We start from the raw sequence: 24,585 nt of genomic DNA, 5'->3' as shown, positions 1-24,585 counted from the left end.
TGTATTGTAACTATATATGTGATTAAATCAGTTAGACTAAAATGGAACTAAATTACAGAATCCCCAAGTTAGCCCTCAACTTTTACCATGGCTTCAAGTTAGACCATCATGGGTATGTCTGTAGTGTTTGTATGTATAAATATCTACTTAATTGCTTACATGTGATTGATAGGTAAATTGTTATTGCTCAAGAGAGTAGAGTTCTATAAAAACATAAATGTAGGTGTCAGAGCCATAATCATTCACATTTACATTTATTTTTATCAAACTCTATTTTCTATTTCTATTATATTACTCCTCAAATTTCATACTTTTTTTCTTCCTATATTTTTCTCTTCATTCCATTTCACTTAAATGGGAGCGCAAATGAAATTTAATTCTAAATGTTATCCCCTAAGATCTAAATATATCTCATACTAAAGAGTGGAGATTGGAGATATATACTTCTCAAGAAAAGTAGAAAAAAGTTTGGCGCAACATGTGCATTCACTAGACGATACCTACATCACATTCTATATCATATCATTCATTTTCATTATTGTTATTGTTCGATAGTAATTCCTGTTTGGTTGGATAATCACTAGATCTGCATGTTTGTTAGAGAGAAAAATTAATGAGGAAATTAATTGGAGTCTCTGTCTAAAACTAAGATTAAAGCAAACCAATACACGTCGGGAAAAAGATGATATGTAGAGATCCTTTTCTTTTCAATGGACATGAAACAATTAAAGGGGGTCCCTTTAATTTAGGCATATATATGGATTTGAAAATGAAAACTTCATCATTCAACTCCTCTATGCTTCATCTTCGCCACAGAATTGTGTGGTAGCTGAATGGAGCATCCGTAGAGGAAAGATAGATTTTACTTCCAATTACAATGAGAAATAAAAGATATAATAAGTAGTTATAAGCAGTTATTATAACAAAATAAGGTGAGAGAAAAAAGACTCTTATCAAATTGTCATGAAATTATTGCATGATCAGTCGCATTCGCTTGGTTCAGTTGGTGGGGGCGTACATGGCGTTCACTACAAGTGTTGTTGGAGGAGACACTCAGCCATGAAATTTGACATCATGACTAAGATATTTACAAATTCAACATGGTTGAACAACAAGCTTTCTTCCACACAAGGACTACAAAAATTCATGATATATCTTATCTTATTACTTTTGGGTCCCTTTAAGATGGGTAAGTGAAAAACTGACTCAAAGATGAGTAGTCACTAGAAAAAAAATCAGTTTTGACCTGCTATATATATATCCCAGGTTTTTTTATAAGCACCTGCTATATATCTCAATGACAAAAACTAAAACAGATAACTAACCATGTATATTTTTCAGGGATTCAATATTTTTAGGGACTAATACTGATATTTACTATATTTATAGATAGGGAACAAAACATATTTAAGCAGTTGGGGCCACATAGTTAAGGACAGGGGAGGGGCCCGTAATGGAGTAACCGAGTAAGAATATATACCAAAACGGCAAAACCCCACCTATATATAAATTATTTGTCTATGAAGAAATTAGTAAATCCAATCACTTCCTGCTTGTGGCTTGAAAGTGAGTGGCTGAGTGCCTCTGTAACAAGAGACAGACAAATTATATCCGCTTAGAATTAAGGATAATAGGTCATTTTCTATATGCTAGCTCCGTGGTTGGTCCTTGTTTACATTGCACTATTATCCTTTATTAGGTCATGGATAATAGGCCATTTTCACCTGTTTTCTTGAAATTTTGGTGTTGTTCCCATGGTCATTTCTGTTTGGTTGGATAGTCACTAGACCTGACTGTTTGTGAGAGAGAAAAATCGAGAAAATAATTGGGGTCTCTGTCTAAAACAAGATTGAAATCGATCAATTAACACACGTTGGGAAAAAATGGTATATAGAGGTCATTTTCTTTTCAATGGGTGAAACAAAGTGGTCCCTTTAGGCATTTATGGATTTGAAATTGAAAATATCATCATTCAACTCTACGAGTCATCTTCACCATACAACTGTACGTACCTGAGTATTTGTATCTTTTAATTAACCTCAAATCTTGGTTTGTACGCTACTCAGATGATGTTGAAAATTGAAAATATGATTGTGGCTAAGGTGAAACGCATTGCAGGAAGCTGTTAATAACAGCAAAACAATATAGAAGAGTAGAGACTAGAGAATAGAATACAGTCTCAACTTAGTATTAATACAGTATACTGATATTATTGTTGAGCTCATGATAGAAGACTACAGAATAAAGAGAAACATATAGTCACATACTCACATCACAAAAAATATCTGTTAGAGGTTCTACACAGGATCAGTTTTTTTCTTCCTGGGGTGCTCCTCTGTTTCAAAAACCACTAAACATCTCATTTTACTTTCAATTAGAGTGAGAAATTAATCAAATAGAGAAAGTAGTAATTTGATGAGAGAAAAAGTCAGATAATGAAAAAAAAAATAGTGATATTGAAATGAAAAAAAGTCAAATATATTGAAAAACATGATAATTCTTTGATTGGAAAAGATGAGTGGAAATATATCAAGTATTTGCTGTGGTTAAAAACATTTACTAAAGAGTAAAGAGTGTTGGAAAATAGGAGACGAAGAGTATTGTGGTGCCGTGGCAAGCCACTGCCCTAAAGCAAAATTTATGGCGGACTCCGGTGTAAATTCTAACTGCCAGTTTTGCCCCCAAAGGTTTACATAACTACGATCTAACTCGTGCACTCGAGGCAGACCGTATGGAACCTTCACAAAATATTACCCAGAAAATAAAAGAGGAAGTATTGTATCAAAGAAGGGAACCATCATGTTCATATATTTCTCTGCCTATTAAGGATTGACATTTCTCCCTTATATGGTACACGAAGGAGACAAAACAATAAACAACAATCAATATGGTGCAATTGCCTATGGCAGGAAATAAGGCTGATTATTTTCTCATCATTATGATAGGAACGAAACTGAAAAATGCAGACTAATTAGGAGGACAAGAATCATTATTTGATTGACTCAAAATTTACTCAACATAATAAAGAATCATGTAAGAAAAGTTCGAACCAAAAATCAACCAATCAAAATTTTCAAAAGAAATTTGAAATAAATAGTGTGGGATGGTGGTTTAGATAATAGGGGTTGTCTAAATGACCCATGATAAAGTTTGGGTTAAATAACCCATCATCCAATCACATTAGAGATAAATGAGTTGGAAATAAATTATAAATAAAATGTAGAAATTCCAACTCACCTATCTCCAATTTGATTGGATGATGAGTTATTTAATCCAAACTTTATCATGGGTCATTTAGACAACCCCTTTAGATGTCACGTTAACATTCTTACATTTTGTTGCGGATTCTTTGGTAACAATCAGCATTTTCCTTATATATTATCAAACTCATTTTTTTTTTCTTCAACTACATTTATTTACACTTATCTTCCATCTCATTTTTTTTTCTATCTCTATCTTGTAACTCTTATCATATCATTCATCTTTTTTTTTTCTTCATATATCATAAAAATAGAATGGTAAATGAAGTGTGAAAAACACATTATTTTTTTCCATTACATTTCTATCGATTTTTCTTTCTATCTCTCATCTTTATTTCTTTTTTCTTCCTGTCATGTTACTCATCATAAGTCACAATTATATTCCTTCTATTCCTATATCTACTTAAGTGGAGTGGAATCTATGAATTATTTCTTGAAATTCAAGAAAACAAATACTTCCCTTTTATTGTGGTAATGCTCAATCCACTGTCAGTGTCAAGCAACAAGGAATCTGTTCTGGCATTTACACAACACATCCACTCCTTCTTCCATAAGTAAAGACAATCCTAACACAGGATAAGCATCATTCAAGAGGTGAGCACTGATCTCCCTCCTCATTCATCTCCTTAATTAGTACTCAATCTCTACCCCACCACCACCACCACCACAACAACCACCACCACCACCATGGTCCCCAAATCCATCATAACCACCTCAGCATCTCCACACCTCCCTCTGCTTAAAATATCCTCAGTTAGAATTGAAGAAAACCCCCAAACTCAAACAATCAGAACCACCCCTTCTCCCTCACTCCCAACCACCACCACCACCCAAAATCCCAGCAAACCACTGCTCAAGAAAACACCACCACCACCACCTTCCACACCATTCAATGCAAAGAGAAAACCACAACCACCACCTTCAGTGCCAGCACTACTCTTCAACGCATTCGACGACATCATCAACAACTTCATAGACCCTCCACTCAAACCCTCAGTAGACCCCAGACATGTCCTCTCCCAAAACTTTGCTCCGGTGAACGAGCTCCCCCCAACAGAATGCGACGTCGTACAAGGCACCCTTCCACCCTGCCTCGACGGCGCATACATCAGAAACGGCCCCAACCCGCAGCACCTCCCTAAAGGACCTTACCACCTCTTCGACGGCGACGGCATGCTCCACGCCCTCCGTATCTCACAAGGCAGAGCCACCCTCTGCAGCCGCTACGTCAAAACATACAAATACAAAATCGAAAACGACGCCGGTTACCCTCTCATCCCCAACGTCTTCTCCGGCTTCAACACACTAGTAGCCTCCGCCGCACGCGGGTCTCTCACGGCGGCGAGGGTTATCGCCGGTCAGTACAACCCTGCCAACGGCATTGGGTTGGCGAACACGAGCTTAGCTCTGTTTGGGAACAAGCTCTACGCGTTGGGAGAATCGGATCTACCTTATGAGATCAGAATCGCCAACAACGGTGACATTGAAACCCTCGGCCGTCGCGATTTCGACGGGAAACTCACCATGAGCATGACGGCACATCCCAAAATCGACCCTGATTCCGGCGAGTGCTTCGCTTTTCGTTACGGCCCTGTTCCTCCGTTCCTCACCTACTTCCGGTTCGACCCCGACGGGAAGAAGCACCCTGACGTCCCTGTTTTCTCCATGACCAGACCTTCGTTTCTCCACGATTTCGCCATCACGAAGAAGTACGCTATCTTCACCGACATTCAGCTCGGGATGAATCCATTGGACATGATCTCCGGCGGGTCGCCGATCGGGTCGGATCCGGCCAAGGTTTCCCGGATCGGGATTCTGCCTCGCTACGCGAGGGATGAGTCGGAGATGAAGTGGTTCGACGTGCCGGGTTTCAACATTGTTCATGCGATCAACGCGTGGGAGGAGGAGGATGGGAAGACGGTGACGCTGGTGGCGCCGAATATTCTGTCGGTGGAGCACACGATGGAGAGGCTGGAGCTGGTGCATGCGGTGGTGGAGAAGGTGAGGATTGACATGGAGACTGGGTTCGTGACGAGGAAGCCATTGTCGACGAGGAACCTTGATTTCGGAGTGATAAACCAGAGATTCTTGGGGAGGAAGAGCAGGTTTGTGTACGCGGCGGTGGGGGATCCGATGCCGAAGATTTCTGGGGTGGTGAAGATTGACGTGGTGAGTGGGGAGACGGTGGGGTGTAGGATGTACGGCGAGGGTTGCTACGGCGGCGAGCCGTTTTTTGTGGCGGCGGGGGAGGAGGTGGAAGAGGAGGATGATGGGTACTTGGTGAGTTACGTGCATGATGAGGGGAAGGGGGAGTCGAGGTTTTTGGTGATGGATGCTCAGTCGCCGGAGCTGGAGGTTGTGGCGGCGGTGAAGCTTCCGAGGAGGGTGCCGTACGGGTTTCATGGACTGTTTGTGAGTGACAGTGAGCTCAGAAAGGTGTCGCTGTCATAATGGGACTGGTGTGGTGGGGACCACTCTGTATATATTATTGTTATCCAATCATTACTATTATAGGGTTAAAGGAATAGATTTTCATTATATAGTTATGAACTTTCCACTTATATCAATCTCAATTTTTTTTTTTTTAAAATTGTTATTGCATTTTGGACTTGGTTAGTGAATGGTAAATCATAAATGTCTTTGTAATAGTAAGCATACACCTAGCATTTTTTATGACTCTGTTTAGATATATCAAGTTGTATATTACTACTTCTCTATTGTCTTTGCTGTTCTCTCCAATTTTAAATTTAGGTAACAAACATTTTTTTGCTAATAGTCATAAATCTCAGATGGCATGGATCAGCCACCGTCACCGTCACCGCATGTTTTTCTCAAGGGTATCAACCGTCACCGCAAGGAGGGGCTTATCGTGTTCTGGGTCCTGCCATGTCCTCTGTTATGCAGAGCATGTGTTGCATCATGCTAATTTCATACAGAATTTTTAATTAATTTCTTTTTAATTTTAATGTGATGTACTGTACACTGAAATATAGTAAGTTAATGCCCACATTATTTTTTGGGTACTATTTACATTTTTAATTTTAATTAGGAAAATGTAAATGATGCGAACTCTCTCCTCTCGTTTGGATAAGCATAAATCTTCAAACCAAACACACTTGGCTTAAAATATGATGTAGTACTCGCAACTTGTGAAATGTGAAATGTGAAATCAATTCAGCAACTTATTTGACTGACGTATAAGATGTGAGTACAATACAATACTACTATGTTAGAATTTCTTCCCAGGTCCATTTTTCCAGTTGGTCTTCCAAGCCAACAGTCATCTATGAAGCAAGGGAGGTTCTCTGTACTAATGACAATTAATTAGTCTAAAGAATGGTATATAGGAACAGTCTATAACTACGTGATTTTGGCAATATGATGAAACAAATCCTTTATTGTCAGTTAGTCTTTGACGCTTAACTTCCAAAGGAGCTGAGGTAGAACATGGAGATATCAAGTAGCAAATACTGAGCAGTATCTTAGATGCAGATTCCTGGAAACAAGAGTGCTTGTTTGTGCTATGCAACTTGTAGAGGAAGCCAGTTTAGAAGTGAGCTCCAGAAAAAGTATTTGGAATCAATCTATCTGGCTGCATCTTTAGCTTTCAGTCATCTCCATTACAAAAAACCTCTGAACTGCAAGGAGAGAAATCAATCTTTGATAAATTGTAGATTGGGAGCAAGATAACATATAGAAGGACTCTGCCACATGCTTTCATAAAATAGAAGGAACTTCACCGACGATGAAAAAGCAATTAAGCAATGACAGGATGCTGAGGCTCAAGTGTAGTCCAAAATCTACAAATTTAGCAAAAAATGCGCCGGAAACTGGAAATTCAATGTGTTTTATTTTGTAATAAGCTTAATACAGATAGAACATTCAAAAAAAAGAGCATGCATTTGCTTTACTATTCCTTGCCTACAGCCAGCCGACTCTATGTAATAAAAGGAATTTCAATGTAAAATTTGATAAAGAAAAGCTTAAAGGAAAATTTGGTCTATTAATAAAGTTGTAAAGAGACTATTAATGTAAACATACCAATGTTTCCAGAAAATGATGCCTTAAACCTTCACCAGATGTGCTTCAGCCAGTGAGGAATTCAGGTCTTCGCGAGACTGTGATCTTCTACTCTGCAGTTGCATCTGACTTCTGTGGGGGGACCAGAAGGAGCCTACATTGCTGCTGTCAAACTGCATCTGCCCTAAACTGTTTGAGGAATAACTGTGTGAGACACCACTAGCTGATGGGTACAAGGACGACTCCATAAGCTGGATGCCACTACTGCTATCACCAAAACCATGCCCCAGACCAAATGGGCTTCCTTGTGAACCAGCAACTGTTGGGCTGAGTGGCATCTTTATTCTTCCATCCCCTGCAGTCCCATAGGTGTAAAATGGATTCAAAGGTCAATTCTAAAGGGAATATCACATTATCATGTACATTGTGTACAGAACACACAGCCCCTAATGTTTGGATCAACTTCTCTTTAATCAGAATCATTTCTAAGACGCTACTCAAAGAAGCTTCTCCCCATAATTGATTCTGACTTCAGAATCAATAGTAGAAAAGTTCCCAAACATAAACTAAGTTGGTTACAATTTCCACACAAAGAAAACAGAAATCATCCACGAAATACTGGATAATGGAGTCCATCAACATTTGTGACCACTGCATGCTTCTGAACATGATGATCAGCACACAAATAAAAATAAGTTATAGTCGTAAAAATTTAACAGGATTTGTTGTAAAATGTTGGCCATGAGGCTAATTGCTACATTTAATAATGCAAATTAAAAAAAAAAACAGACAATTGGTATTTGTTGCTTATGTTGGAAAAGCTTTGAACTAAACAGTTCATTTGCTAAGTTATTGGGTAATCAGAAATCATCATGCGTGAAAATAGCTTACCAGAGTTCATTGGACTCCATCTCTGGAACCGAAAAGGAGATGGGATATTAAGAACAGAAGCACTGGAAACACCGTTACGCCTGATAATGGGAAGATATTGCCTCCGCAGAAACCTTGGTATCCATTTGCCAACACATGATAAAGCACAAATAAGGAGAACAAAAGAAAGCAACAAAATGAGTACGAGAACAGAAGGATTTATCTTCATCTGGAAAAACTCCAAATTACGAAGTCCAAATCTAGTGGAATATGCCTTCCCAGCTTCTAGCAAGGCAACCCCAAGTGTCCAAGTGATGCTTCCTGAGCCAACACTTATTTGGTTATCATTAATGTGCAAACCCTCTCTGAGCAGTGAGGTAATGTATGGTGCCCTAAAGCAGTACTGCTCAATAAAGGGCTGAGGAGCAACACTTTTCTTTGCAACATCCCATCTTTTATCGCAGAAATCTTTACCCTTCTTCAACACATCATCCAGCGTGGCTTCCGACGTCAAGTTGAAAAACCGATACACCACATAAAATCCAGAAATCACGTAAAAGTGGCCGTACGGGTGAGGGATATTACCACCCAAAGCACAAGGGTGCACTTTACAATCAAGCCCTGCACTGAGATTGGACCATTCAGACAAATTGACAACAACTTTTGCTAGTGCACTACATTGTTGCCAATTCGGAGCACCAACAAGCACTAGAGGAGTTCCTGATCCTCTTTGCTTACCCTGCTGTTTCTTATTAACTGCAACACTTCCACCTTCACTATAGGAAGAACAATGAGAGCACGTGTACTGCTCCTTGTACCCGGACTGCAAACAAGGATGCGTAAGCTCTATTTCTTTACCAGCCATATCTGCTTTTGCAGATCCAAACTCTTTCTTATAGAGACGCACCACAGACTTATCAAACGCCTCATTGAGACCATATCCCGGGAGCGAGTACGCAGTGAGATGATGGTTCACAGATCCAATCCTAACATACAAGCTAGTCTCACTATTCAGTTGTTGATCACTCTCAAACGTAACCTGCAAAGAGGATCCACCCAAATCAAGTGCACCATAAGTCGCCTTCCGAGGCCTAACACCTAAGATACCGCTATGATAATTAAGCGATATCCACCCAAAGTAAGCTTCCTCAGTTCCAGATATGATCTTAACCCAATCCTTGCTACACATAAAAGGAGAGTCCTTGATCACAGACCAAGCATTATCCAGAAGCCACCGAGACTCGTTCTCCGGAAGCCTCCTTACACCAGCAGTAGCATAAAGGAACAAAGAAGTACTCTTATGAGCATGCAATGGTATCTGCTTCTTAGCCCACCTAAGCAATGGTTTCAATGCACCCTTCACCCCAGTCACATTATGCACTAACTTATCAAGGCCAGGCTCAGTTTCCATTCGATCGTAGGCGCGGCCTAACGGCTTCTTCCTATGCAACCCTTCCCTCAATGACTTGATTGCTAAGGGAAGACTACTATACCGCTTAAACTGAACAGAAGCATGATACACATAGACCCTAGTTCCAGTACTCCCACAATCAAGAACAACATAGTATTTCCCAGACCCAATGTTCCAAAATGAATAACCAAGCATCAAAATGAAGTAACCTAGGAAAAGAAACAAGGTGAGAAAGAGTGCAAGCCTGATTGCTCTGGTGCATTTCTTCCGAGAAGAGGTGGTTGTTGTTGGTATTCCCCCTTGAGGCTTGTGGAGGGGTTGCTTGAGGTGGGAGTACGAGGAGAGATCCTGAAGAGAAGAAGAGACTCGCAGGTTGTTGTCGTGGTGGTTGGTGGTGGTGGTGGTGGTGGTGATTCCAAGTGGCGGAGAAGGTGAGGATTGTGAGGATAGTAGTGAAGCGAATTTACCAAAGATCATGTTGGTCCATGAATCGGAAGGAAAATGGAAGAGAGAGAGAGAGAGAGAGGAAGCGTGGTCGGTTAGGTCGGAGACGATGATGACAGAGAAAACAAACAGAGACAGATCATTTGTTCTTGGTCTTGGTCTTTGCTGACTCAGAAAAAAACAACAACATTCTTGCATCTTATTGGTCCATGAATCGTCGATTATACTTGTGACTTGGCATTAAATTATTTAGGAATTTATTATTTCATCACTAATTCAGTAATTCTTGAATGTTTTTAATAGTAATTGAATTCACTTAAAACTAAAAATAGTAAATATTTCAATTTTCATTTTTTGTTAGTTTAATAGTATAATGACAAGGGCGTTTTCCGATGTATCGAAAAAAAAAATAATGACAAAGGCATTAGTTTTGATCAGGTATCCACCGCCGACAACAGGTGGCTATAAATTTATAAGTAGTAGTATAAATTCATTTTTTTTTATAAAATTCAATGATGAATAAATAAATTTCTCATAATATTTAAATAGCATTCAAGTATATTCATCCATGATCATCAAATATATTAAAATATTTGAATAATTTCACGTGAAAATTCTCACATGTTTTCTCTCATTTTCTGAAACATAATTTATATTGTAAAAATTATTGTAATGGTTTAGTAATATAATGAATCTAGTTGTATTTAAATCTTACAGCAAATTGAGATGGCTACCTGTTGATAGGATAGTGGATACAATTTGGGAGTTCAAAGTTACTTAAAGTCATAATCTGGGTGATGGTTTGGTGGAAAGGGTGAGGAGGGTGATGTCATTTGTTAAATGATGACAAGTAGAAGTTAGAAAATTGTTTTACACTTGATCTGGGTGATGGTTTGGTGAATCTACTCTACATAAATAGAGAGTGTGAGAGAATACTGTTCCTAAGAAAGGTCTCCATCCTGGCCGTTCATTTTATCTGCCTCTGCCTCTGATTGATCTTGTCGAAGAAGGAGGTGTTTAAGGAGTGATGATGATTTTGTCCGAAATTGTCGTCATCGTTGCAGGGTTCCCTCACTGTAGATAGGGTTAGGTTAGGATTAGGTGGAGAAGAGAAGAGGATTGCAGTTCAGAGCAAGGAGAAGGTGAAGAGAAGATGACCGAAAATCATCATCACCCTAGATAGGGTTTAGGTTAGATTCAGAAGGAGAAGAGAAGATGGTGGAAGTAGAAGGACGAAATTTCACTGTTTACGAATGGGGATGATCATATGGTGACGAAGAAGGACCAGATTCAGAAGCCAAGATGATGATAGATCACGTCAGTTCAGTACAAGTGCAGCAGGTTCATTCACTTTCCTGATAAATCCCATTGTTCATATATTGTATTGCTTTTCAATTTCTCTATAAATACTGTCATTCTTTGGTGTTTCTTCCCATCCCTCACTGCGTTAGTTCCTCAATTCCCTCAACTGCGTTTGATTGAATGGATTTTGGTTCTTCTTTCAAAAGATTTTGGTTCTTTCAATATGTGATTATTGTAGTTTGCTTGATTCCCCCTTTTGTCATATATTAGTGATTGTAGTTTGCTTAATTCCCCCTTTGGCTGCTACGTTTGATGCAGTTGCCAGTTTTGGTGAGCACAATGCGGCCTGTCTTCCTATATCCGGGGGAAGACACTTTCCTTCTTGCTGCTCCATGTTTTTCTGCTGCTGGTACTTTGTGAGAGGTAAACCATTGGTTTCAACTGCCACTAGGAATGTTAATTTTTTATTTTTCTCTGATTTATAATTTTTTTATGAATGACCTGTGAGTGATTCTTAGGAGTATGTAAAGATAACTGGTAGATGAATAAATCGCTAGGGATCTTATTTTTTTGTTTATGTATGAGTTTATGAAATGCTACATTCAAGCTTTTTGGTTGTCGCAATATGATATTCAGTTGGTTTGACATAGACACTTACGATTATCCTCCACATCTTGATGCTCACTTGGTATTAATCATTCCTTTATTTGTGCAAGAGTAACACTGCTATGCAATTGAACCAACTTTTGTGTATAGATTTTTTACTAGGAAGTCAGTTGTGCACGAGTTTCACTGCTCTGTTGTATGGGAAGTTTAAATCAATTGCAGAATTAGTTTTCGTTCCAGTCCAAGCTTTTTTATTTAGGGTGCCATCTGCTCTCCTTTAATGACAAGGTAACAACTTTAATGCTTTCTGAATTCTGAGTTTCTTTATAGGTGAATAATACTCTATATTTCTAGCAAAACAACTAGGGTGTTTACAATTGAATTTGCGTCCTTTGAATTCTATAAGCAATTAAAGGATGTATCAATTTTTTTACATATGCTAAGCTTTGGCTTCTTTACACCATTCGTTGCTATTCTGTTGTGATTTTTCAGCAGAAGTCTCTTCTACTTGGTCTAAAATAAACATTTTATGTTCCCCTTTCTCTTCATTTTAGATATGTAAGTGGCTCATATGATTCTGGCAATGTCTTCCTCTTATTAAATAAAGAAATTTCAAAGCACGAATCTTTGAAAATAGTATAGAGGGTTCATCGTTGAGGCTTTTCTATCTTGCACTTTCAGTTTTTGGTAACTCCTCCAAAATTGGTAAATTTTCCTTTTCAGTTTTGGTAAATTTGCAATTTTAGTATTTTTAACTTTCCCTACACTTCATATTTTCAAAATTGTATTTGTCACTTATTACAGATTACAGGTTTGTTTATAAATCTTGATAAATACAATATTTTATTTGCTTTGTGTTGTACCCTTTTAAGTTTTTGATCTCATTTGTACCTATTTTTGTTTGAATGATGGGTTGCTTTGTTCAAATCTGGTGCCAAAAGAGGCCTAATTAGAAATTCTAACAAATTCTATTATTATGTTGTCATTAAAAACTTTTTGTTTGTGCTGAAATCACATTAATTTGAGCCCTTTGTCAGTGGTGTATTAGTTGAGTGTGCAACTACTGTAAGTTGATACCTCTGATATTCTCCAACCATATTAGCAGTTTCAGTTTAAAATTTTTGTGAAAAATATCTACATTTATTATGTGTGGTGAACATTTGATTGAAATTTAAGGCTTTGTTTTATAACAGCTTTTGATTAATGATATAATTGAGACCATGTCATGTAAAATGTGATATTTCTCTTTTGCCAAATGCACCTGCTGCCAAGCTAACACTGAGCAGTTTGATTCTTCGGAGAAAGCATAAGCTAGAGTCAAATTGAATAGTGCTTTTGCTTTCAATAGAGTGGAAAGAAATGAGATCCAAGAAGGTGGAAGGAAGTCCTCCACAAGCTATGGAATTGAAGAAATGGGTGTATTGATTCAGTACAAGCTGATGCTCATGAGAGTTCAAATTCACTCACTGTTTATAAGTAATTTAAGGGGTGGCCTTTATGTTTCCATGTCCCTCTATAAATGCCTATCTAGGCATATTAGTTTTTGCCTTTCAGACTGAACATCACAGATCACTACCAACTTGGAGTAACTTCGAATTTATAGAGCCCTTTGAATGTTTTTGCTGCATAAATATGCTAATATTATTTTTCAAAAAAAAAGAATTAGTTTTCATGAAATTGACTTAAATAATTTGGATTTGGACTTTTGAGTTTGATATTTTGTATGTATGAATGACTTTATTTATTTATATGTTATTAGTTTATTGTTCTAATGATACTATAAGTAGTAATATTTTCTCTTCTGGGGTATATGCAGATACTTCCTTTTTGCAGAAGGAAATGTATGACTTCAAGTTTGGCTTAACCGAAATATAGCTTATAAATACACCTTCTAGAAAGGATTTACATAAGCTTTTCTCATATGTGTTTTTCTTCAGATCTCTATGGTGCTCTCTCTTCACAAGGCTTCTCCGAAGGTTGTATGTCATTCAGTTATGGCTACATTTTCTCTCTTTATTTCAGCATTCTGCTTAACGCATAATGCAACATCTCCATGCTTTATTTATCATAAATTTATTCTCTCCTTACTGCAGGTAAAGTTGAGGGTCATAGTTTTGGTGACCAAAACATCAATTCAAATTATCCAAGGTTAGTTTATTCACTTGATTCATGTGGCTTATAAATTCAAGATTCAATGTGTTTACTTTTGATAATATCAAATGGTGTGCAACCAAGAGAAATGAAAGTGTTGGTGTTGTAAAATTTCATCACATTTATATTGAGAAATTAATACGTGTTGTTGACATCTTTGCCTCTTTTTTCATGAGTTATAACGTTCTATATACTTTGCGGTCAGTATGTTTGATGTTATCTTGGTTTACATTTGGTTTTATTATCCATGTAATTGATTCTTTCATATATTATTGTCCTCATCCAACTTATCGAAATTGTGATTGATGAAGAAAAAGCTGAAATCTGAAAAGTTTGATTCCTATACTTTTGGTGGAACTACAATAAAGCTCCTGATGATTGCATGATCTTCTTGATCCTTTTAAGTTAATAGAACTATAGAGGTCAGTTTAGGATCCAAGTATCTACTTCTACTACACTTTAAAAGAGACTCAAGAAATCACTATTCCTAAAAGAACTTTCAATCTTGGCCGTCCATTTGATTCTCTCTCCATGCGATCTATTTAATCATGGCCCTTCCTTTGTGAGACTTTTTTCATCTTTATTCCACTCAAGCTGCTCTAATTTTCTGATATACAGAACGTCGTGATAGAGTGTGTTCACCATGGTTTGATTTCGTGGGTATATGTCACCCCTGCAGCCCCTGTCCCTGTAGCGTGTTTCTGGATGAGGCAAAGAGTGTGTCCATAGCCATCGTCATTCTTGCAGACAGCCTGTGTCCTGCAGTAGTTGTTTGGGTTAGGTGTAGTTGTAGAAGGAAGGATCATTGTAAGTTTGGTTGAAGTAGGAAGTCGAAATTTTAGGTTTTCCTGTTGAACACGATTTAGGGAAAATTTCGTCACCCTGACCTAAGTTTCTTCAAGTCATTGTCAGATAGGTTGTAATTTGAAGGAGGAGAATAGAACTGTTGATGAAGGATTTTGATATGTGCATAATGTGCTATCTGAAGGAGGATGGTAGATGTGTATCAGAAGCCATGTCAGGTCAGTAACAGAGGTTTGGTATGCATAGCTGTGAAGCAGGTTTACTGCTGAAACTCAATTCAATTTAATGTAATTTAATTTATTTTTTGAAATGCTCAAATGTTTCTCACTTGCACTTGTCTATAAATACTGCTCTCTTCTGTTCTTCTTGGTGTTCTTGCTCAATGCAATTTTCTTTTGCTTATCTCCCCTTTCGTATAGAGAATTGTTGATTGTTGTTACTTATGGCTTTTACTGTTGATCTTTTCCATCCCCTTTGTAGCTTATGCCCAAGCAAAGATGTTTCCTGTTGTTGATCCTGGCAAACCATATGCTATTAATCTTGTCTTGATCGTTCATAGGTTATTTCTTTTCTTGAAGAAGTGCTATGTGCTTGCTTCCAGGTAGGTTTTTTCTATATGTCTTCTTTGGTTATATTGCTTTCATTGGTTTTAAAGGGTGATCTTGAGGTTTTCTGTCCAGTTTTGGAAGTTGTGGTCTCAAAAATTATTGTATAGTAAAACCTGATATTTGAAATTGAAAAAAATTTCAAAATAGGTTATTATGTTTGTTTTCATAAGTTGATTATAGTATTTTGCTTCCTATTCAGGTTATTGGTTAGTGAATTTGCTTTATTGCAGTAAAAGGATAAAGCATAGCATCTTATCATAATTTTAAGGCTGCCACTGCACAAAAAATTGCAATTTCTTTGAAAACACTCATCAAATATGTTTTCATGACATACCTGTATACTAATTGGAATCACGTGCTTAGGCAAATCTGCAGTTGAAGCAATATAACTATATATTTTCATTAGTTTGTCACCCCTGGATCTGGTCTGTCCTTTGGATGTGAGTATTGCCAAGCCTTTGTTGATATAGTATAATGATTTATTAATTTATATTGGATTAGTTTGATTACCTGATTCCTTCCTCAATTATTTTTTCCTTGATGCATTCTGTTGTTGATGTTGATTACCTGCTGGAGGTTGAGGAAAAAATTATTGGAAAAGAATTGTTGTTCAAAGTTTCTAAGATTCCTGGTATTACAATTAAGGGGTTTCCTTGCTATGAGGTTCTTCGAATTTGTGCTGATACTGAGATCATTTCACTTTTCTTTTCTGAGGCAGCGAGTACTACATCGATTATGGTAATTTTTGTATGTATTTTGTGATATAATCTAGATACAAGTACACAACTATTAACCTTATTAGTTTTTTTTTTGTTACAGGACATAGATGTAGTGTTTATGTTTTTATTTTGTTAGGTATCATGTGTGAGTTAGAACTGGTATATATATATTATGCATCCTTAAACAGTCAATTTTTATAACATAGGTGACATCTTAGGTAGCATGTTTTAACTTTAGAAGAACTCTTAGGTGACAGATGGTGAGGGAGAACATGCTGCCCATGTTGCTGGATATGGAAAAAGTATCAATGAAGGTGCTCTTACAAATTTGGTGAAAAGAAAATTGAAAGTGTCTGGTAGTGAGTTTTATGAAGATGCAGATAGCAAGCTAAGAAAGGTTGAAACAAAGGTGGTGGAGAAGGTAGAAATCACTGGTCATGACTTTGCCAATGCTGATGATGGATTGTTAGGTGAAATTAATCGCTTGAAGGAAATTAAGATAGCTGATGGGGGGTCTGACTGTGAGGGTCGTTTTGTACCAGTTGCTGAGTTCAAGGTCCAGGAAAAACATGAAATTTCAACCTGCTGGCTTCTAGAGGTTCATTACTGGATGGTGGATATTGCTTACTCTGAATGAAGAATTCAATGTACCTGGGTGTTATGTGTTAGCATTATGTATGTCCCTTTTTTGTAAATCTATGGGGCCATTGAACTAAGTATTGTATTTAATTAAGTGTGATGCTACATGTCCTATGTTAGAACTGCATGTAGTTTGGTGAACGTGATATGCATTTGCTATTTTGTAACCTCTTGAGAACTGTGATGTGCAGAATTGTAGTTTAAGTAACCCTATTATCAATATAAGTTTGTGTTTGTATTCATTGTGAATGCTTCATTTGTCCTTTTCCAACAATATGCTTATAAGAATGAATAAAGTATATTTAAGCCTTATTTTGATGGTCATATGAATAGACTTGTATCATTTTCTTCCTTTTATTCAATTATTGAATCAACAAATTCAGATGCCAACAAATAAGTTTCTTCTCATTTAGGCCACACACAAGTAAGAATACTTGATTCCTTTTCTATATATTACTGCCTTTCATGGATTTTGTGATCCTTCTCTTTCATACATCTTTTTTTACTAACAAGACTTTATCATTTACTTTCTAAGAAGGGAAAGCCCATATATATGTGTCACACTGAATGATTGGGATAAAGTCTTCCCGCTGAAAACCACTTCTCATTCAGTCTCTTTGTTAACTACTTTGGTTAACTTTCTCATCAAAATTCCCCGCTTTCTTTGTTCACAAGACTGGCTCTGCTACCAAGTTCATAGAGCTTTCGTTTATGGGATCACAAATCAATTGTTGTCCTTTGTTTTTTTTATAGACAAATGTTAGCTGTTAATGGTTAGTAAATTAGTTCTTTTGCTTGGGCTTTGAACCAAGATCCTTCACCTTGCAATCCTTGCATTTTCCTTAGTTCGCCAAGTGAGCTACCCTCCCCCCAATCGTTGTCCTTTGTTTATATTGATTTGTCAATTGTCATCTTTTCTAAGAAGGTTGTCTACTTTCTTTGCCAACTAAGCTTTTACAATTTTCTAAAATTAAATAGTTTTGCTAAAAATTAAATATATTTGTACTAATTCTTAGAATTATAAATATGCAAAGTTATATTCAAAATTGACATGAAGAAAGGTGCATAGCTATTAATTATTTTAAATACAGGTAATATTTTAATAAAATAAATCAAGTAGGTTTTTTTCCAGTTTATAGGCGTTGTTGGATAATTAAAGATCTGATCATACTTTTTTTTTGTTAAGTCTTGGAAAAAAAAGGAGACCATATCTTTTTGACTTATCATTTTATCATTGTACATTTCTAATAAATTGAATATTGTAACATTGTTATGGTATTATAATTATATTTAAAATGTGAAAAAAAATGTAAAATACAGATGTTTTATATCTATTAAAGTTAATAATCGATTTATTGTCACCTATGTATTGAAAAAGATGATGATAAATTTTGTTGATTTTAACCTCATCCTAATGAATCAATAAAATTATTTATAAATATATAAATAAAATATGAAAATTATATTTCACTTATCTTAAATGTGATTGGTTCGTCTAGGACCATGAGTTATTTAACCAAACTTTCATGTGGGTCATTTAGACAACTACGGTATATAATTGAAAAGATTATAAATTATTGATATGTAAATTAATTTGTTCATCTTAATAATTGAAGAATTAATTATATTAAATCGTAGAATCGCTCGTCCGTGCATAGCACGGAAACGGGCTACTATCCTAGTTGTTTTACTTAAAGTCAAGCATACTTTTTTTTTGTTTCAAAAGATATGAAATCATATTTCAAAGTTGGTGTCAAAATTCAGATATAATTTTAACAGGACAACACTGAGTTTTTCCTCAAACAACATCCCACATTGACATGATCATCTACAGATTTACAGACTGCAATGACTGCAGTAACAGATTGAATTGAAGAGTCTAGGGACCAGCTTTTACAAGGCATTGGCATCCTATAATTCATTTCCTTAATCTGATGACTTTGGGGATACAACACTAGAGGACCCTGAAAAAATGAGACCTTTCTGGTATGCACTTTTTTCATGAATAAGTGGTTCAGAGACCCAAGAGCCATTTGGAGTAACTCCAACAGTTGCCTGTCTTTCTTTATATGATCCCCAAGTAACAGTGTACAGACCAGCAATGATAAAAGATCCCCCTATGATACTGTCGTCACATGCATAAAATGAATAATAAGAAACTTCTAAATAAAATAATTTCAGAATGCCATGCTACATAATTTCAGAATGCCATGCCATGATATAAGATATTTTTGAAGTCATATTGTCCTAACTAGTAAGACTGTTTTAAAAAAATCAAGTGGTAGCAAATAGCCATTTAGTGCATGTTCGGAAGTCTTTCAACAATTGACTCTAAAGCTATAACCAATTCTAGGGAGAAGCTTATGTGAGTAGCTTCTGGGATCCAAAATTTGTTTTGAGGTAAGAGAAGTTGATCCAAACATGCGATTAATCTAGAAAAGAATGCATCAATGACTGGAAGTAAAAGGAGCTATACCTTCCCAAGTAAATTGGACTTCCAAGGAAAACTTGGGACAGGAAGGCAGAAAACGCAGGTTGAAGTGGATTGTAAAGGGAAACCAAAGCTGGTCCCAAGATCTTGTTGCACCATGTAATGAGTCCATAGTTAAGGGCAGATGCAATAATTCCCTGAACAAATAAAGAAAATAATCCATCAAAATAGTCTATTAGAGATAAATCTATCAAAATATTTGTAAAAACATAGGATACTTTCAATCTTTTCATCCTTTAAAATGAACCATAACAACAAATCCCATCTTATTCTCAATTATTGCTGCTTCCAGGTAGAAACAGTTTGCTGATTTTGCCAGCAAGGCCAATGGCAGGTTTTAGTTGGAGTTACAAATCTCATCAATCATCAAATGCAACAAGATTTTAGATTAAGCAAGATAACTGTTTGCTGAAAACACAAACAGATTCAGTATTGAAATTAGCAACAAAAGCTAACAGAAGATGAAATCTATTATCAATTTACAGCTCTTCAAAAGTAAAGTGCCACATCATCATATTAACATAAGTTGTTCACTTCTAGCAAAACCCTTTCAATAATTTTATAAGCAGGCCGTAACAAATAATTTACAAATAGTTAAAACCTTTGACACTAATGGTGGATCAAAATTAGATCCGAAGTAAAAACCCAAAACTAGGGTAAAGTTGTAAATCATTGACTTCTGCTTCATGAATTGAGAATACCTTCCTTTACAAAACATGCAATGTTGATAGCTAATATGTTGAACAAAACAATGCAAACAAAGAAAAGGGGCTAAGTTCAGAAGACAACTTCAGTAATCCAATGTCTTAAGATGGACCAAATTCATCAGCAATAACTACTAAGGGTTCATGAGACTGGAGATTAATTTAAAAATCTAGTCACTTACAGCATATATAACAGCAAGCAATTCTGACGAAGTTAAACTCCAGTCAGTTGACTCATTAGTCATGAATAATGACACTGTCACCATCAGTACTGCTCCGAAGAAGTATGAATACGCTGTGACAGATAGGTTTGCAGGATATTTTCTTAATACCGGTGCCTGAAAATAAATAAGGGCAATAAATTAAATACACCAATAATTTCGCATATGGAACCAAATACCACAATAAATTATTTTAGGAATTAGCACGACTAATAAGAATGATGAATCCAACAGCAAGTCATTTAATGTGATGAGAAGAATGAAAACATGGGGAAGTAATCCTATCTAAGTATGTGTTTAGAGGCAGGCGAAGACGAAAAACGGAAGGTTTATTTATAACTTTCACTTGTAAAGAACAACCACGTATGTTTTACGTCATTCTTCAAACACTTCACCAAACTATAAAGAGACCAAACCATGACAGGCCCCTAAACTGCCAACAAATAATTTGTATCAACTCTATGGAGAATCATAGGCAAACACACACCATAAACCATAGCCTAATAGAGAACAGAGAACCTCAACTTTACAAAAGAAATTAGTGATAGTGAAGTGAATGTTTATAATAGAAGGAACAAGCAAACTACAACTATTCAAAATCCAATTGTTTAATTTAAATCATAAAAGAAGTTAAATGGACTAGGATTGACATCTCAATCATAAGAGACATGAAATAAAAAGAACTTGGAGTGCCCAGAAGTGACACTGACAGAGTATCACAAGTTCCCTGTCATCAGGATTTACGTGAAAAAAGGCTAGTTCCAGAAATAATAAAACCACAGCTTTGTAAATGGGTAACAGAAGCAAAATCTGACAATGATCGCTAATTTTTCTCCCATAATGCTGTATTCAACAGTTATCATATAAGAAAAAGAGTTGACATATTCAGTACAAGACAAATTACTCGAACATGTGAAAAGATAGAGTAAGAGTGAAAAATTCATTTGCAACTAAATTTTCATCTGAAAGTCATAAATTGCTTTTCATACCAATGAGCGTGATACATAAGAAAATAATAAATACCTGAATGGCTAGAAAAGCGGCCATGCACATGCAGTTCCCTATCAAGCACAGAACTCCAAGATGAAATTGGTCGAACCCAAGATCCAGAAAACCACCCATTAACCATCCAGAAGTCTCTGGCTGACCTTTGGCACTTATTTCATTATGTGCTGCATGATTAATTTCTACATATCCTATCAAAACCGCACCACGATACAGGACCATCAATACGGCACCAGAAACACAGATAAGAGTTCCTACAACCTTTGCCAGACCATCATTCCGGAGTATATTCACTCTTTCTGTACTGCATGAAAAAATATATTCAGGTACGTGTCACTGTATGTCCAGGACTCCTGGTGTATTTGAATAAGTTTATTAACATACACAGTTATGCACTGCAATTAAGAGTGTGCAATTTGCTTGTGTTCTAGATGTGTGTATGTGCACACACACACAAGTTGAAATTGATAAATGATAAGGGTAAAACTGACCCCATCATTACGGCTAGCAGAAATGTAAAGACTGGAATGGCTGGCTGTATGGCTGCAGCATAAGTTGGATTAGTATAGCTTAAACCAATGAGAAACAGAAGTTGGTTGCCAAATATCCTGATCATAAATAGAGAAGCAAAGTTAGCACATGCATCAATAAAACAAGTTATCATTTATATGTAATGGAAATAGGAAATAAGTGACTAGTATCAAGAACCTCACCCAGTTAATCCAAGAAAGAAGAATGACATCAGGAGGTTCTTAGTAATGGGTGGTCGTGTCTGTCTACAACCAAGATGGTATAATTAATACTCATAGAACATTAGAAATAAAGTGAAGAATATGGTAAGACTAGAAGAGGCCACAAAAAAGTTGCAAGTTAAAATTTATTTCTAGAGTTTGAATGTAGTATAGTCAAACATACTACAAACAATCAAAATAAGTATTTTTCCTCATATGTGATAGTAATGGAAATTAGTCAGGAACCATTTGCCATAAACAAGCAACAACTTTTCTAGACCAAGATTTTAGAAAATAATTCATTACCTCAAACTAAAGTAAAAAGGATAAGCTATATGATCTTAGATAAATACAGAGCATGCTCTGAATTAGCAAGCAGAGAGCTCTAGACATCAACAAACATAAGTGTACATTTTCATACGTGCATTAGCGTACAGCATAAGAAATGTTTTAACTTCTCAGAGGAAATTAAAACAAAATTCCTTGTTGGCAGAGGAAATAAAAAAATACTTCCCAGGCTGTCACATTATGAATAAATCATTCATGTACCAAACACCACCTGAGAAAATCCAAATGGTCATAAAATGTAGGTCACATGATCCATAGTATAGCACATAATCAATCATACACAATGAGTTAAATGCATTGATAAGATTATAAGAACACTAAATCATGCAAACACAGGTTAACCCCTAATCCCCTAACATGCAGAAATGAGTAGTAAGAGTGTTGCAAACATCACAAACCAAAGCAAAGAAGGCATGCATCAACCCTCCAAATTGTGAATTAGGTGTTTAAGCATCTTATTCCAACTAATTAAACAAACCAAATGAAAACTAATCCACAAAATTAAAACTTTCCAAAAGGGTAATCAAAGAAAAAGCTGTGAAAGTTGTAAACATGTGAAAGGAGTATACTTTTCACGGATATACGCAAGGGGTGCGAGGATAGCGAGAGCAATGAGATCACGGTAGAGACAGAAGACAAGTTGGTTAACCCCAACGTTAAGGGCGACCTTGGTGATGACATGGTAGCCGCCATTGAAGAGCTGAACCAGCGCCATGCCCACATGGGCCTTCCATATGTCACCCCCTACTGATGCCATTGCAATCCTCTCTGAAACTCACACACAGAGAGAAAGAGAGGGAATAGGGTGGTGGTTCGGTTGGTGATGGATGGAGGATTCGTTGATGGAAAGGGACACCAGACCAAACCTGATGCTTGGATCGAAAGAAAGGTACGATGGACACGATGACAATGAAAACGGAGAAGTGTTGACTCTGAGGTGGTTCAATTTTCTGGACTCACAACCTCTCATACGTGTTCATGCTCCTAAAATTTACAAGATTTTAATTCTATTTTATTTTTGGGTTAAACATCATATTATATTAGTCTCTATCTTTGTGTCACCGTGACGCCGACTGAACTAAGTCTCTTCCCGAAAAAATTATTGACAAAGAGAGTAGGTCCTCGGCGACAAGTGATGATTTGAAACGCTGACCGTAACGAGTGATTATAATCCTCTGGGCTGGTGAGCCAAGCCAAACCTTATGTGGACATCTTTTTAAGAGGCCTTCACATTCAGGCCCATTGGTTCCTGGCTCTGGCTTGCAAAGGGTGGGAAGGAAGTTGATGATGGGCCTCTTGTTTCAAACATAGTGAACCTATCAAAGCCATATGGGCTTGTGGCATCTAGGGCTTTACTGTTTAAAGATCAGAGGGGTAACAAGTTAGTTCACTTGCACAACCCAAAACCATTTGAAGTATGAAAATCCAAATCCAAGAAGAAGGCACAGGAGGATCACAAACTGATATTTTATCTCAAGTCAAATTGAAAATCGAAGGGTCCCTGCTGAAAAATAAATTCTGATTAGTTTTTGTTGTTATTTTTAATATAACCATTGTTATTATTGAAGTTGTCTAAATGACCCTTGATAAAAATTGGATTAAATCACCCTTTGATGAGGTGTTCCAATGATATTGTAACATGTGTTTTTATAAATTCCAACTCATTTCAATATTCATTTTATTTTCTATTTTCATAACACTCACTTTATTAAATAATCTATTTGCACAATAAACTAATCATTTAAGATAATAATACATAACTCCTTTTAAAGAAAAACCCTAAGAATTCTTACGATATTTTGGATGCTCTCAAAGTTCTGACTTTTTCTTTCTCACCTGCCATGGCCGCAGCAGCACTAAATGGTTTTAAAATATAAGAATAATTGTCATATGGAACAACAATTAAATCAATTTTTTCAAGTTTAAGAAAATAATAGTAGAATTTGGGTTATGTCTAATTTTCATCACCGCTTTGCAATTGTTGTAGCACTGCAACAATAATTGAATCTAATATCAACCCTTGTTGTTTAGGTTTTGCATACAAGATTAATTCTGGCAAGACTTATTGATTTTCTTCGCCAGATCTTGTGAATTCCTTTAGCAAGGAGGCCAAGAAGAAGAAGAAGAACAGACAAAACGGATACAGTTTATTACATGGAAGAATTAGGGATTAGGGTTCTCAGTTGTTTCTTTAGTAAAAAGGAGTTATGTGTTATCTCAATATCTCAATATCTCATCTCAATATAAATAA

At 36.4% G+C, this 24,585-nt stretch overlaps 4 protein-coding genes across 13 annotated transcripts; 2 read left to right on the top strand and 2 right to left on the bottom strand.

Moving 5' to 3' along the window:
• The first annotated feature begins 3,825 nt into the window (after positions 1 to 3,825).
• LOC130740320 (probable carotenoid cleavage dioxygenase 4, chloroplastic) lies at positions 3,826 to 5,839 on the top strand. Its single transcript, XM_057592882.1, has one exon. It carries the CDS (start codon positions 3,948 to 3,950, stop codon positions 5,709 to 5,711), a length of 1,764 nt encoding a protein of 587 aa, XP_057448865.1. The 5' UTR covers positions 3,826 to 3,947; the 3' UTR covers positions 5,712 to 5,839.
• A 568-nt stretch (positions 5,840 to 6,407) lies between these two features.
• LOC130740319 (probable apyrase 7) lies at positions 6,408 to 10,147 on the bottom strand. Its single transcript, XM_057592881.1, has 3 exons — positions 8,172 to 10,147; positions 7,302 to 7,635; positions 6,408 to 6,898 (listed from the first exon to the last, which is right to left on the bottom strand). Exons 1-2 carry the CDS (start codon positions 10,036 to 10,038, stop codon positions 7,325 to 7,327), a joined length of 2,178 nt encoding a protein of 725 aa, XP_057448864.1. The 5' UTR covers positions 10,039 to 10,147; the 3' UTR covers positions 6,408 to 6,898; positions 7,302 to 7,324.
• A 662-nt stretch (positions 10,148 to 10,809) lies between these two features.
• LOC130740317 (uncharacterized) lies at positions 10,810 to 17,076 on the top strand. Of its 10 annotated transcripts, XR_009020100.1 has the most exons (5): positions 10,818 to 11,346; positions 11,626 to 11,730; positions 13,730 to 13,754; positions 13,851 to 13,889; positions 14,007 to 17,076. XR_009020100.1 is itself a non-coding variant. In XM_057592877.1 (3 exons), the coding sequence occupies exons 1-3, from the start codon at positions 15,057 to 15,059 to the stop codon at positions 16,830 to 16,832; spliced, it is 459 nt and encodes a 152-aa protein (XP_057448860.1). In that variant the 5' UTR covers positions 15,052 to 15,056; the 3' UTR covers positions 16,833 to 17,076. The 10 variants fall into 10 exon arrangements, 5 of the variants coding, with proteins under 5 accessions (XP_057448861.1, XP_057448860.1, XP_057448863.1 ...); XR_009020103.1 differs by having other exon boundaries at positions 10,810 to 11,346; positions 11,626 to 13,889; positions 14,007 to 15,469; positions 16,453 to 17,076; XR_009020102.1 differs by having other exon boundaries at positions 10,810 to 11,346; positions 11,626 to 13,889; positions 14,007 to 15,469; positions 16,446 to 17,076.
• Positions 17,077 to 18,571: 1,495 nt separating this feature from the next.
• LOC130740316 (WAT1-related protein At4g19185-like) lies at positions 18,572 to 23,304 on the bottom strand. Its single transcript, XM_057592875.1, has 7 exons — positions 22,904 to 23,304; positions 21,969 to 22,031; positions 21,747 to 21,863; positions 21,274 to 21,559; positions 20,212 to 20,367; positions 19,311 to 19,462; positions 18,572 to 18,959 (listed from the first exon to the last, which is right to left on the bottom strand). The coding sequence occupies exons 1-7, from the start codon at positions 23,089 to 23,091 to the stop codon at positions 18,761 to 18,763; spliced, it is 1,161 nt and encodes a 386-aa protein (XP_057448858.1). The 5' UTR covers positions 23,092 to 23,304; the 3' UTR covers positions 18,572 to 18,760.
• Between the last annotated feature and the right edge of the window lie 1,281 nt (positions 23,305 to 24,585).

Source organism: Lotus japonicus, chromosome 2 (assembly GCF_012489685.1).
Source record: "Lotus japonicus ecotype B-129 chromosome 2, LjGifu_v1.2".
NCBI lineage: Eukaryota > Viridiplantae > Streptophyta > Magnoliopsida > Fabales > Fabaceae > Lotus > Lotus japonicus.
This window is presented reverse-complemented; position numbering and strand designations above follow the sequence as displayed.